General features: G+C 35.7%; 1 protein-coding gene across 1 annotated transcript in view; it reads right to left on the bottom strand.

Annotated features, from left to right (window-relative positions):
• AGTPBP1 (ATP/GTP binding protein 1) overlaps nucleotides 1-13,324 on the bottom strand; it is a 57,415-nt gene extending 44,091 nt beyond the window's left edge. Inside the window, exons 1-8 of the mRNA XM_009885844.1 lie at nucleotides 13,293-13,324; nucleotides 6,340-6,470; nucleotides 5,711-5,778; nucleotides 5,249-5,312; nucleotides 4,752-4,898; nucleotides 4,346-4,477; nucleotides 2,332-2,425; nucleotides 830-867 (exon numbers count right to left, since the gene is read on the bottom strand). Of these exons, the coding sequence (XP_009884146.1) occupies nucleotides 830-867; nucleotides 2,332-2,425; nucleotides 4,346-4,477; nucleotides 4,752-4,898; nucleotides 5,249-5,312; nucleotides 5,711-5,778; nucleotides 6,340-6,470; nucleotides 13,293-13,324 (706 nt within the window). The remainder of the gene's footprint in view (nucleotides 1-829; nucleotides 868-2,331; nucleotides 2,426-4,345; nucleotides 4,478-4,751; nucleotides 4,899-5,248; nucleotides 5,313-5,710; nucleotides 5,779-6,339; nucleotides 6,471-13,292) is intronic.
• Nucleotides 13,325-15,649: the final 2,325 nt, after the last annotated feature.

Here is a 15,649-nt window from a genome sequence, read left to right as displayed (position 1 = left end):
TTCCCTAAACTTCCCAAGGAGACATTCCAAAATTAGTAAATACACAAAACATTAAGACCAAGGTATCACACTGACTAAATATGAGAAAACTCAGCACCCTGTAATAATCAGTACAGAGGTCTCCTATCATTTGTCTGAAATGTTTTTCTGCAAATACAATCATGCCTCAGTTCTTATGCAACTCGACTAAAATGACTAGGAACGCTGTAGCTTTTATACAACCATTTTGAGAGAATCAGATTTTAATTTCTTGTCAGTTACAATCCTGGTGCAAAATCTGCATTTGTCAGGAGCCACTGCTCACAGCTGAGATAGCCAGTGTCTGGGACCAGACCATCGTTTCGTTAGCCCTGGTTCCACTTCATGAGCATCACTGACAGACTTGTTGTTAGGACCCAAGACCTAATCACACAGAAAGGTACCTGAAGAAACCCTGTATTTTTCTCTGACATCCAACAGATATTTTCCCATGTACGTATAAAGAAGATCCACAGGAGTTAAGCTACAGTTATCTGTTACTAAAGGGCTGAGGTGAGCAACTGTAAAAGGCTATTTCTCCACCTTGGATCCAGATCAGTTCTGCAGAAGCTGTGCAGCATTTCTGCTGTGTAACTGAAGAGATAGTAACTAATTATTAAACATAGATGTATGTATCACACAAATACTAAAGCCCCAGAGACTGCAGATAAAACTACAGCCTTATTTCTAAATTTCCTGGCCTTGATTTTGTTTTGGGCTCAGACTTACTTTTTGTTTAATTCTGTGTATACACACACACACACACCCTCTCACTCTCAAACTCGTCAGTTTCTCATAGTCAAACACTTACTTGATTTTAGCAATGCAGCAAGTGTGTCTAAAGCAACCCTGTCAACATAACAAGAAAAGTCAAAACAACAACCAACCAGTAAGCTTAATCTACAACACTGTATAGCTACACAAAATACTTAATGCTATCAGATTTATTTAGCATCTATCCTCATGTTTTCTTGGTTGCACTGTATCACAGACTTTGCTTTTAAAATTTCATTTTACTAAAATATCATGCATCTCTGCTATTCCTGAAGTCTGATGGTGAAATTCAAAAACATCAACACAATGGCTATACAAACTTTCAGCCTTTGCAGAAAAGCACAGTAAGTGACAACCTAATGTTTATGAACCATACTCAAAGTATGAGGTAAAAGCATGAGTTTCGGAAGTATGTTAGCAGCAGAACAAGTACTTCCACAAAGCAAAGGACACTATTTTAGAAAACTGTAAGTCAAAACTGGCAGCGTATGATATATTGAGGAGTACTGCTCATCAACCTGTACTACAACACAAGAGCATCAGTGTAAGATTTTTCTTGTACATAAAGATCTCGTCTCAATTAACTCAAGAGGTACAACTAGAAAACATATATACTTATTTTTACTCTCTTTGTAAAGATAGACTTCACGCATCTGATCCTAGACCATAAACAAGGATATCATGATCACTCACATCATGGAATAGTAAGTTCATATGTCTAATTTTAGCTGGGGCTTAAAGGGGCAGGGCATTTTTTTAAAAGATATTCCAGTGGCCACACATACCAGATTTAGATAACATAACACTGTTTCTTTTGTACTGAAGTCAGAATATCAACAACATGAGATAATTATTTTGCTAAGTAGGTGAAAAAATCAGTTTTCCTCAGGTATGTACTTCAAAAGGGTGGTAGCGTATAAAGAACGGGCTATCTTCAGTTAGATCCACTTATCTATTTTTACCGTAAATTCACTTAAAAAAAAATGGGGGTGAATCTAAAGTCATGACTCTAAGGTACACAGGAATTTTAATTTTTTTTTTTTAAAATACAATAGCCCACTAGACAGATATTGCTGGTGCTTCCTACTCTATGTTACGTTTTTGCTCTGAGAGTCTATAATTGCTTTGAAGTAAAACAGATAGAAAATTTTATTACAAAATAGAACAGATAGTGTCACTCTAAAAACTCAAGGGAGATGTGGGAACCAATTCAACAAATTGAAAAGTGATGGGATTGTCTTGATCTGTTCATGCTGATTTGGGAATTACCGTGGTACAGTCTCCATGCAGGACTATTAGATACAAAAAATAACATTTATATTCTTTTACTAGTATTGTAACTAGATATTCAAATATTTTGTGTTACTCTACCGGGGAAAATTAAACTGTCGGTTTTGTGGTTCTCCTTCCCACCTCCCTTCAATTTACCTTGCAAATATGAGTTACATTTTATTTCTCTAATATTATTTTTCATTTTCAAGTAAGTTATGAAACATATCTAAGGTTTTCCAAATACTATACTAAAGAGACCTTACTTACTTCATAAGGCTAGTGTTCTTTTTAGTAAAAGGGCCAATGATCTTAAACATCAGTTCTACTACTCCATTCTTTCCCAAGGACACTGAATTTACAGCTGAAAGAGTTAAAAACAATCCATTTTAAGATAATATAATAAGAAAGGCAACAGAAAAAAAAAAATCAATGTACTCAAACTAAAATCAAAGTGAGTTAATCTTTAAGTACAAAAAAGTTAGATGTGTTCACACTTTAAGACATAGAATAACAAGCGGACACTACTCTACACGTAATTAGTGTGATAATACAATCCTGATAACACTTGGAAAAGAACACAGAAATTAATTATTACTTTACAAATAAAATCAGGTACTACTTCCAATGCATGCCTCTGCTTCCTTTGTTAGTAAGATGTATCATAAAAAGAATTTTCTTTAAAAAAAAATATCTCACAGTTTATCAATACAGCAGGGTTTCTAAAATTTCAGGTCTAACAAGTTCCATGACTTGGTATTATCCTTCAGTATCGGGATAGACAAGGATGTCCACCAGGATTTGAAAGTCAAGTGTTCACTGTCAAATTTGGAAATGCCAATCGGTATAAGCTTTCCTGAGCTACATGTTATGCATATATGTTGTCAGAAAAAAAAAATATTACAAAAATTATCTATTTGAAAGGGAGCAAGTTAACAGAAAGTCCTACGTTCAAGAAATGCACACTGGACGTATACATGGCTGAAGCCCAATGCCCACTGACAATACAAACTGCTGGAACAGGCACACAAATTCAATTCCCAACATAGTTTAGCAATATGCCAGCCTAATAAAGTGGGAAGAGAGCAACTAAGAATTGAGTTCAACATTATTTAGTACTTGAACCCAAGTTGCAATTTCATCATCATTAGCAGCAACATTACACCACTAGAATCTAAGAAAGTTAGGACTCTATTCTGGTAGCAGCTGGTACACAAATTTTAAATAGTACTACCCATTGGAATGTAATAAACTACTAGTTTTCCTGTTTGTAAGGAGAGGGAAATACAGAAAGATAGAATTGGTTTCAGCAGAATCCAAATTAGAGACTCAGTTCAATTTCCCATTTTCAGGATGAAGCAAGTTTTCAGCTAAGCTACGTAACTATCTGTATTAAACCCTTCCATTTAGAAGCATTTTACCTCATTATTAGCTCAACAGAAATAAACCTTCCACATTTTAAAACTATTGGGACTTTATGAATTACAGATGCTCATGTGAATGTACTTAAAACATAATCTTACAGATCATCAAATCAGTTCTCTTGGAGCAATGTGGTTATGTTTTCAGTTTCTTGCACTTATTTAAGAGATTCAATGGCCATTTTGAACTCAAAGGAAAAAAACTTTAGAGCATCTAACCGACAGTAGAGATACAGCAAGAACCATGTTATTTTTGTCAACTTCCTAATGCCTGCCCAAACAAAGAATTAAGCTGCTGTGGAAGAGTGTTAGTTCAACAGTAGGGCATTTCACCTCGAGGAATAAAGGAAAGGTTAAATGAAGTAAGATATATTTCCTGTGTGAAACAACTTTTAAATTAGCAATCAAGAATGAAATAAAATTATAAAACGCAAAAAAAAACAACCCAAACATGACCATGTGTAATAAAGGGAATGAATATTTAATTTGAAGTGCTTTTGCAAGCACAACATTAGCATTTCTGGTTTAGATCTTAAAGCATCAGCATTTGTACAAATTAGATAAATCAAAATTCCACACATCCAATCGCATTGGTTAACCCCTCCTCCCAACTAGATATATATACACACACATATATACACACACATGAACAAAAACCAAACATGCACATGAAGTACAAATGTGCTTCACAGCTTTTATTAGAATTTAAGCAACCTAACAACATAAAAAACAAATTTTCAGATAAAAGTAATTATTTTAAATATCTAACATTGGACAAGCATTTAGATTTGATATTTTAACCATATTTAGGTAAAAAAACTTTGTACCACATGGGAAAGAAAATAATTAACTGCAATACTTACAGTTGGTTGAGTAAACTCTTAATACTTGAAGACATGGCAATACTAGCTTGTGGTTCTGCAGATTCTGCTTCACTAAATTCAATGATATGTTTAGGGCACCATTAATTCTTGCTTTCATGCCAATCTTTTTGTCTGACATCAAAGAAATACAAGATCAATCACACTAATTTTGAAATTATTATCCAAAAATAAAAGTTAAATGTACTGTGAACTCCTTCTACTGATAACGTCAACTCTGCATATCTATTTTTCACCATTCTTTCCTCCCCTCTATTTTACTCCTCCTTTTGTTCTCCTCTACCGAGTACACGGATGCTTACACAATAATAGAAAGAAATTTTTTCTTAAGTTTCAATTATAAAACTGTAAAGTATTAAGCCATATTACTTAAGTATATCATTATCACCTTTTGGACCAATTTTTGCAAGAAGAGTATGAAGAAGCACCATTAGTTCTTCATTTGGTGGAGAGTCTTTGCTGGCCGTCAAAAGAAGCTGCAATAAGATCTGTGTCCCTCCTTTAGTGACTAAGACGCTTGCTCTCCGACCGCCACCTAGAAATTAAAACTCAACTGATATCTCTGAAGCCAAAGAAGAATTAAGCATCTAAGTTACAGTTATCATAAAGAAGGTCTTTAGAACAGCAATACCTTCTTCATATGTGACTGCAGCATGCAGGAACATGCTGGACTTAGTTTTATAGCAATGTAAATTATTTGTGTATAATTATTTGAAAGGTAACTTCAGTCTTTATGTTCTTTTTATTCTGCATGTAAATCAGCTTTACAAAATGTCAGAAACAAACAATAACAAAAAAACCAGAAAAAAATAACAACCCGAACCCCAAAATTCTGCAGAAGAATATAGGAATATAATCACAAATCACTCCTTGACGAAAACTTACCAACTGAGACTACCTCAATGAGAATATTCAGTATATTTAGAATAGTCTGAGGATCTTTTGTATTCTGCAATAAAACCAGAAAGATTTCTTTGGTTAATGTATGTGTCTAATACCGTGGTTTAGATACTTAAAGCCCAGAGAAATTGCCACCACTAAATCAAACATAACTTAAGATGTAACCACATAGCTAACCATCCCACTACACAGCATGAATGAACTACAAAACCAATTGAACTTGAGCATGTAGTATGGCATATTAATTAGAAGCGATAGTTGACAAAAAATTCCTTAGAATACATAAAAAGTAAGGGAAATGAATTCTTAAAGACCATATCTAGTCATTAAGGTCCTACACAAGTTTTGGAGACTAGCTAGGAAAACAATATATTTAATAATACAAAGCCCAATGATAAAATGTTAACTAGCTATGTACCCATAACCACACAGATTAAAGGATTTTACCTCTAGGGTTGACAAGATAACTTCTATTCCAGTAGAGCCCTTAGAAGTCATCTCCTTCCTGGTTTTTTCTGCCAATGAGAAAAAGACCATTTTTCTTTTAAAATATAGTTTGCAAGGGAAAAAAAGCGATCCTGTACAGATTGATCAGAAAATCTACAGTGCAGACAATAAAACCTATTAAAAATTGCATATATGTATATAAAACTAAAATAAGTGAAAGATTTAAGCAATTTTAAAACTCATTTTTGCTTTCACTTGTTCAACAATATTGTCATGCCCCAGAAAAAAACTGTAAAGAAAAAAAATCTGTAACAAAGCTCTCTTCCAGATACTTCCACTTCTCATATATATATACACACACTGTGAATTATTACTTAATTATAGCTGTTTGACAATACAAAATGCACTCAATGTAGCCAATACTATATCAGATAACTTTAAACATGGCCTTAAATAGATGCTTTCAACAATTAGCGACAAAAACAGATGGATAATCAACTTCAGCAAACAGAATGAAAAATTAAAGAAAATGCCAGCAAAGAAGAAATAGAAGAAGGAAGGCTCAAAAAAAAACACAACTACTAAAACCCACTAAAAAACTACTAAAACCACAAAACTTAGATATTTACCTTGACTCTGAACCAGATGAAGGATCTTTGAGGTAACATATCTGGCATTATCTGCTTCTCCTAATACAGAGTCCAAATTTATCTTCTCCAGCTGTGACAGCAGAGACACAGTCCGGGAACTGGTAGAAACACTACAACAAAGATTTTTTATATTCATTTTTCCATCTAGATCAGAGAAAAAAAAAACCATCAACAACAGAAATCCCATGTCGGAGTAAGGGGAGTGGCTAATTCACCTTCATATTTTATCTCGATTGGAAAAGTCTTAGTTCTCCTTAATTCTGGCAAACTTACAGATTTTGCAAAGTCTGCATTGCAGAAGACTAATTATATATAACAGCATCTCCAAGAGCAACTGTGAACAGGCAAATTGGTTGCAGCAAATAAAAATCAAGATATAGGTAAAAATGTTGTTTATCTATGTCAATCAGAGTAACTTACATTTAAAATAGTTTATATTGAGTGCCAGCGTATTGTATCAAACCTGCCATTCAAGGAAAAACTGGCTTCAAACAGTCCCAAAGACTGTTTGTCTTACAGGCTGGTGTTTCGGAAAGGAAGGGAAAGAAAAGATTATCATTCATGAAGTGAGTAAACCAGCACCCACCATTTTGAAGAAAAAAAAACATTGGAAGGTGTTCAAAGTTATCATCAGAGTTTGAATTCATTTTGAACAAATGGGTATTTTGGCCTGACATCATAAAATCACTTTGAAGATGTACTTTAATACAAGAAACAATTTCAAACCAGGCATTGATATAGATAGGTAGATTACAGAGAAAGAATGAATGTAAATGTTTATAGTATTCAAAATAGTCAGTCTAGAAATTGTTTTATTTGGTCTCCAGTTTTAGATCATAAAAATAATTCAGAATAGTTTTGAGATTCACATTCCCACATGAAAGTAATTTTTAGACAAATGTTTAACATTTGAATTATAGTAATGTAATTAACTACAGGAAATTATTATTTCCAAGGATTATCTTCCTTGACTTTTCACTTTTGCAAAATTAGAGCCCTGCAATAATCATCAGTAATTCATTTTACACACATACTGTTCTGACTATCTGCAATAAAACTAAAGTATATAACATTAGCTTTATAAATACTGTCAGTTTTGCTTGTAACAATGAGGAATTATTACTCCTTGATTTGTATTTTACATCTGTGAAAAGGTTTCACACAGTTAACTCTACTAAAATAGTAAGTTTAGATGCGGACAAAAATGTTAAAATCAAGAAAAAAAAAAAAGAGGTAGCTGGCAGCAAAAGTTGTGCTGCTGTGAAAGCCAATTGATATAACAGCTGCTGAGGAAACTGCTTCCACCAGTTTCACTTTTCCACACAGGTATCTAAATGAGAAGCATAACCAAAAACCAATTTCAAATTACAAATGATACTTACAAGCTGTTAACATCAGTAATAAGAAATGGTTGTACTAATTATAGACCTTACATCAAAATATTTTTATATCGTGAAATAAGTGTATCAACTTCTCAGTTATTTGCTAGACTTTGACTTAAAAGTATTTTTTTGATCTAAAATAAATGTCTTGGTTGCTGAAATATTACTTTCCTTGAATAAGTGAAGCATAATCCCTCCAATCCTTTCTCATCAGCAAAAAACAGGTTGAATAGTATAAAGCTGTTATTATTTGCACAAGCTTTGTTTTAATTCTGTTCCTCCATTTATCCACTGAACCTGAAATACTCCAAAACAAACCCAGAATTTTAATGAAGTCCACAAGCTCTATTGATCTGGTATACAAACTGACAAACTTTCAAAGGATGTTATCTTCACCAATTCCACAATCAAAACACTTAAAAGCCCAGACAACCCACAAATAAGCCAATATGTAACAGGAATGCTGCTTCAATTTGTGTGTGTGTGCATATGTATAATTTCCATTGTGGTACATCCTTGGTCTCACAATGAAATAAATGCAGTTTGAAAGATGGAAACAACACAAGAAAGCAAAGAATATCCTTAAGAACAAACAAAAAAGGGAAATGTAAGTTTTCTTAAAGACAAAACTCATTTACAGGCATTAAAATTTCAGAGTAAACTTGATTTTTGACTGCTGCGACCTGCAATATTCAAGTGTCATGGTCTGGGCCGAACCCGCCACTGGGATGTGGGACACCCCAGATGGGACCAACAGATGCTGCCTCCCCCACCTCTCTCTTCAAAGAGGGGGGAGTGGGGAGAGAGAGACACATGATTTTAGATGGAACTAAACTACTTCAATGAAATATTAATAATAAAATAAAAAGAAAATAATTAAATATATACAAAACCATATCAAGCTCCCAGGATGACAGTCACATCACCAGCTGACACTGGGGAAGTCCCAGACTGGACTCAGTGATGTACAGGAACTGGATTCTGGATCGAAACGAACAGAGTCCTCCTCGGATACCAGCCGTTGAAAAAAAGAGAGCTGACCCTTTGGTCCCTCAGCTTTTATACAGCACGAGGCAGATGGGATGGAATACCCTGTTGGTCAGTTTTGGGTCACCTGTCCTGTCCACTTCTCCCTGCAGGTGGGACCCCTCTACACTTTTCCACTTCCAACCCTCCTACGGGGTAAATAACAAAGTTGTCTGACCTTGGGTGTTACAGCAGTAAGTATAAGCAAGAGCCTCTCTGCATACCATGCCTGGGCATCAGCTGTAAACATCAGTCTTATCACTCTGACAGCGAACATTGTCTGCACACTACGCTGTTAATCTCCGTACTTAGGAGAAGCCCAGCTAAAAAGTAAAGCTATTGAAGAAAACTGGTCCTGTTTTACCTCAAACCTGGACATCAAGCAACTCTGGCACATGGAAGCAATATACCAGGTACAGGAAGTTAGCATCTAACATGATTTCTCTACTTAAGAAAAGCTTTAAAAGGTTTAGGAAGGGCAAGTCATTCTCACTACTGGGTGAGATATTAATTAATAACAAATTAAGTCCTAAGATTTAGAAGTATAATCTCTTTCTGGGGCCAGGGTTTCTATCAAGAGCAATAAGCACTCATTGTAGCAGTTAAAGAAGTATCTTTAGAATGGTTTTAGGCTATTTATCTTGCAAGAAGTCTTCCAACAGAAATATAGATGAATAAACTTCATGTCTTTGGCATACCCAATAAAGTGTTCTTGAAAATAACACCAGCTCAGAGTCTATGCTGAAATATAAACTAAAGTCCTGATTTCCTCTTAGCTATGACTGAGTTTTCTTCTTAAAACAAGAATTGTACTCTTATTTATCAATATTCTACACTAATATGCATAGAGGTTGTAATAATGTGACAGCCCTCAATGTCTGCATCGTAAATCAAAAAAGCTCTAGGACAGGAATTACGGCAGCAAGCCTGACAGACTCTGCTCCTGTATGTAGTAACGTCTGAGACAACCCTTTTGACCTCAGAACAAAATGCAAGCCCAATTTGCAATGGAACTCTTTTGGACATTTGCAATGCAAATACATATGTTTTGACCAACAAAACATTCAGGATCCAAATCTAGAAGATAGCTCTCCAAAACAGAGACACCATGGAATTCAGTATTTTTAATCCAAGACCTAGGTAAACCACAGAAATAGTCAGAATGGCACAATAAAAACTGTGTCCTGTCAGAGCTATATTTCCTCTTAAGCTGCTGACATCACAGAACCTCACACGAATACCCTGAGCACTGTCACCAGCCTTTCATACAAGACCTGTTTTCCCACAATGTGAAGAACCCTTCTTGCTACTACAAGAGACATTTTTCACCCCACCCATTCTAAAGCCTTCTCACAAGAGCACTCTGTAGTCACTGACTGTTACATCACCTCTACTATCTTTAGTTATAAAAATCATGACCAAGGAGCACCAGAAGAAACTTTATAAGGCCATATAAACTATCCTCTTCAGAGCTGGACGAACACCACAGCTGCTCTTCATGACAGACATACAGCCAACCAGTCCTTCACAACCTGCAAAAATGGTGATTCATTAACTTCGTTCTAACATTTTGTATCCCTTTATTTGGAATTTTTCCTCCCTGCAGTTTAATCTTACTATTTCTGGCTCTGCTCACTACAAATGTGACTGTCCTTTATCCATTCCAGTGGTATATGCCTCTCCAAGCAGAGTACCTTGCATGTATTTCCGTCAAATATTCTTAACCATTTTCTGCATTTCACAAGAGTATTTTGAAATCATCTGGTCCTCCAACATTTTTGCAGATCTTTCCATCTTCAAGCTGTGTGCAATTTTAACAAGAACTCTTTCTTCTCTTTCAGATCGTTAGTCAAAGCTGAAGGTATTTTTAGTCATTAATTGAAACCAGAAAGAGGAAGAAAGAGCACACACAGAAACAAACTGTGCACTATTTCCTTCTGTCAGCAATCAACTACCACTGCTCTGGTATCCAGTCAGTGCTCCACTCCAGAGCACTTGGATGGAGCACTTGCCTTAGCTTCCTGATGGCAGTCATGTGCAGTAGTTATTTTCGTAAAGCTTTAAACACATACATGGTACTTAAAGGCCACTTTCCTGCCCGTGGCACCTGTTAATCTCTCACACATGAAAAATCAGACGCATTTTCAAGATCAACTCAAACTACCATTGGCTGTTTGCTGCCTCCCTCATTTGGCAAGTTCTTCCAGGATCCTTCTGTGCAAAGAAGAGAAGGTGGCTGACCTACAGCTACTCGGCTTCTGCTCCCTTGACTCCCACAGACACAACTACTAGGTTTGCCATCTCTGTTCCCTACTTAACCCAAATCTCATGCCTTCTCAAGACAACTGATAATTATTTTTCTGGGATAGATTCAGCAACCTAGAATAAGCATCCCAAGGTGATGTTTACCAGGCTTATTTGATCCCATACACTGCATGTGTCCATAGGCAGGAAATGCTTTCTCCATCCCATGTTCTAATGATGCAGCTCAAAACGCCCCTCACACCACCATCTTACTTGCAGAAAGGACGCATGAACAAGCTTGCCGTCACCTCAGCTGTTGCCAAAGCATACAGCGTGACTCTAGCTAACCAGAGAGCTTTGTGGATTTCCTCCTTCTCTGTTTAGGAAAGCTATGAGTAGATATAGAGGAAGCAACTGCCCAGACAGCGAGAAACAGAGGACTTCAAGTGTTCACGTTTGAAAGAACTCCCTCAAAAAGAAAACATCTTCTCAAAGAAAGTTCCCTCACTGCAGGGACATTTCTTCCAGTCCCACCAACTCCCAAAAGGTTTAAGCATGCTTGTTCTGATTATAAAGTGCTAGATTCATAACCCTTCATTACTCACCGTACACTACTTCTGCTACACAAGCACTAAACCACATCATTACACTGAGTGTCTGCTCATGATGAGAAAGCTAACTCTAATGGCTGACATGGTGGCTTATAAAAATTTTTCAGCTATTCATCTTGCAAGAAGCCTTCCAAAAGATAATAGTCAAATGAAGGAAGTAATCAGAAACCTTCAGTTTCCCAACTGCACCTACTTCCTCTGAAACTGCTGGCTGACTAGCCAGCACCCTGAAGCATCAGAGAGTGTCCTCTTCCCCCACAGCAAACAGGTCTTCTGTGTTTCACCACGTTACAGTGAGCCTTTAAAAAACTATTTTGAAGTAGGCAGGCTTCTCAATAGTTTGTTTTAATTTTATTCCAATGCTAACCATTTCCCTTTCTTTTTTTCCCCTCAACCATCTCCCCAATTACCAAATAACCTTTAACAAGCTGATACTTCTGATTAGTTCATAGCTATCTCTGTACAATAAATTCACCATAATTTATTCATGACTGAGGGAACAACTGTTTTGAATTGCAGGGATGGAAACTTTCATTTTAACTCAATAACTAAAGAAGAATAAATGGCATTTAACTAGCCACTCTGCAAATATCCAATATTCTTTGTGATAGTATACTTTATGTATTATATATAATTAGTATTATTTCCAAGAATACCATTTTTGACTGAGAGTTTGACTTTGCTTATCATAATACTTAAGAAACTAATATACTGTACGTAGAAAACGTAAGAGTTTCTTTACTATTTCTTTTGATCCATCTCTCAAACAGGAACAACCAATCTGTGATGTCAAGCCATTGTACTGTTAAAGTCAGCAAAAGCAAAGATGATTCTACATGCAAGCACTTAAATTCACAATTTAATTCCATCCCATGATATAACATTAATACACAGTAGAGCACATCCTTCATGCAAGTTCATCCACTCATTTAAAAAATAATTGGTATTTCAGAGAACTAAGACTGAAGCCAAAATTCCCTATCTTGCCACCTTTAGATTTTTATTTTTTTAAAAAATCTGATTAGATGGTTTGATTTAACAATGTGGTTTAACCTGTGATAGTTTAAGAAAAAAGTAAGACAAAGTTTTTCAACAGTTTTCTGATGCTTGACAGACATGTTGTCTTCCACAGATAATCTTGTAGCTTTTTCAGGTATTTGCTAAAACAAATTATCATGAAAATAACAAACACAACTTTTCAACTCTTGCAATCTTCTGTAGTCTCACTCTTCTTTGTCCTAGCTGTGTGCTGGATTGCAGGATTGTTGGAGAATGATACACATCTTATGACAAATTCATGGCTTCTTATACACTATTATAAAGTTGTCCATTAATTCCTTCAGCAGAAATAATTTTACATTTTGCCAATATTTGCATGAAATGATTAAATTTATTGATAATTGTTTCAATGAAAATTAATGTTTATTTTATGTTTGAACATGTCTAACACTAACTGAAAGTTTTATATTTAAAGAGTTATTTATTAAATGTGAAGCTACTTTATGCTAATTAATATTGATTCCCTCTGTGTTTCAGGACAACAACTTACACGTTCTTACTAGGGACCCATAATGTATATTTTGTCTATCTTATTATTAAGATAAAGACTATTTCTTCCACAAACCTCAAATAGCTTGATGTTGAGAAGTTGCTATAGTTTTAAATTTACCTTTTTTCAGATGATGTTTTTACTTTGTTCATATCGGAAACCTGATTCTTCAAATGACCATCTCCGATAACCTGGAAGATATTAAAACTAAAAATTACAATATCTTCTGTTCTTTAATTATGAAATGCTACCACCATATTGGATATGTCCACACTAGAAGTGTTAAATAAGTTAATTCACATTGATTGCCTTTCTCCACACTGTCACAAACTCTTCTCTCTTCAAAATATTTGATCCAGCTTTTAAAATAAACTATTGCTATATAAATAGAGTACAATTCTACATTATAATTCAGTCCTATCAAGCTCAGAAGTCTGATTATAATAAAACAGAAATTCCTATCAGTTACTTAACAGACAATATTTTCATGTCCTTGAAAGAGTTTTACCAAACAAAGCTTGTGCTGAAGCCAGTAAATACAGTTCTTTAAACTTAACTGACAAAGTTGTGAGATGCCACAACATACTTGTTTGTGACTGCCATTTCATTTATCTATAGGATAACTGGGACTAGAGGCACAGTGAGAAACATGGAGCGTTTGGTATTCTTATTTAAGCAAGACCTGAATACATTTCTTGGACAGAAACCATATCGTGCTAAGGACTCAATTTTCCTATCCTTTTAAGGACATAGTGTCCTCAGGGTACACTGCTTCCTCAAACGGTGCCTCCAAGCAATTAAGGTTGCAGTCTACAGGACCATTAACTGAACCTCAGCACCATTTGAGATTTAGTATGAATGACAAACACTCCCACTGGCAAAAAAATATCCATAGTGTCCTCAAAGGGCACAGTGGCTAGTGTTAAGGTAGAAGACAGAGTAAAGGGAAAAAGTGATGTTCAAAGATATGGGTGGTGAGAATGAAGATAAAGCACTTGTTCTCTTAGGAAATGCAGGAAAGATTCAGTCAAGCGCACACACACAGTCCCCTCCCAAAGAGAAATTTGTAAGACTTCTCAAAAATCCTTGTTGTTCAGCACATAAAATAATCCGTTTATTATTACTGGTAAATTCCACTCTGCAATTGCCAAAAGCCTAATGCAGATGAAGTAAGAAGCAAGCTTATTTCCAGACGTACCTGAAAGTAGAATCTTTTCCCAGCAGCCAGGAAGCAAATGCTTAACTTTTCACAAGAATTCCAGCTTGGTTCAAGTTAACAGGTGTCCTAGATTTGTCCAAGTATGCTTCAAGTGTAAATTATCCTGACTTCCTTTAAAGAAAAATGAATAGTTACAGACAAATAGCTGTGTCCATCACAATGCAAAGAACTTCATAATGTATAAGGTCTGAATTATTCAAAGCAGGTTGCAGGTCTTACTCGGGGGGGGAGGGAGAATATTAGATTCTTGAATTCAAGTAGCCAAGTGCCGTTTTGCTTGCAGTGTTGACCCGCTGTCAGACAGATGATGAACAGTCTGCCAGTGCCAACAGTGTCTACATATTATAGTGTACTGAACTGCTGTACAAGTGGAGCCAGCCACAGAGCTGAACTATCTTGAACTGCAAGGTCTTAATTTGTTTTGGTCTAAATTCACCACAAAGTATTTCAGTAAGCGCTAATGTGCAAATGCTCCAGGTCAAGGGGAAAAGACAAGCAGATAAGAAAAAGCACAAGAACCTCTGCAAAAAAAAACACAGTGAGAAGGAGCAGGGAGAAAAAGATAGAAATGCATGTATCAGCAATCCAGAGAGTTGTGGTGGAACATTTATGCACACCAAAGTAACAAAATCTCTTTTTAACATTTTACTATGTGATGCAAAAAAATCACTTCCAAACTATTTTAAAAACTTTTAATATTGTGCTTATTTTGAATGAAGAATTGAAGAAAAGTAAAAGCAGAAGGTGGGTGAGACTCTGTTTAAACATACTTTTTAACCACATTTAATGTCACTTGCCTGCCAGTGGTAGCAGAGCAGAGGGTAAATTAGCATCAGTTCTTCTGCATTTAAAAGACCAACAACAACAATTGACAAAATAAGCCTTAAGTTGGAGGGAAACAGAAGAGAACAGGGAGTGTTGCCTAGTTAAACTTCAAGTTGATATATGCTGGATTCTGTGCAATCTCCCTCTGCCTTTTCACATGGCCTGTGGAACGTTATCTGCACCTGCATGGGGGAAGCAGGCATTCTTCATAGGAAATTTCTCCAGGCAGGCAAGGTTCCAAATAAGAAAGCTGCACTCACTGTAATAATGCTACCAGCAGCAAGATAAATTAAATGCACTGCAAGAAGTTACACATAATTTCCACCTTTTCCTTTCTCCCCAGAAAAACAAAGACATGCCTTATGGGACATGTCTTTGCCACCCTTCTAAGTGAATTCTTTGTCACTGAGCCACTGACTGCCTTCTCTGCTGA

The sequence above is a fragment of the Charadrius vociferus genome, unplaced genomic scaffold (assembly GCF_000708025.1).
Source record: "Charadrius vociferus isolate BGI_N301 unplaced genomic scaffold, ASM70802v2 scaffold235, whole genome shotgun sequence".
NCBI lineage: Eukaryota > Metazoa > Chordata > Aves > Charadriiformes > Charadriidae > Charadrius > Charadrius vociferus.
The sequence above is the reverse complement of the archived record's forward strand: the minus strand, read 5'-3'. Positions and strand labels throughout refer to the sequence as shown.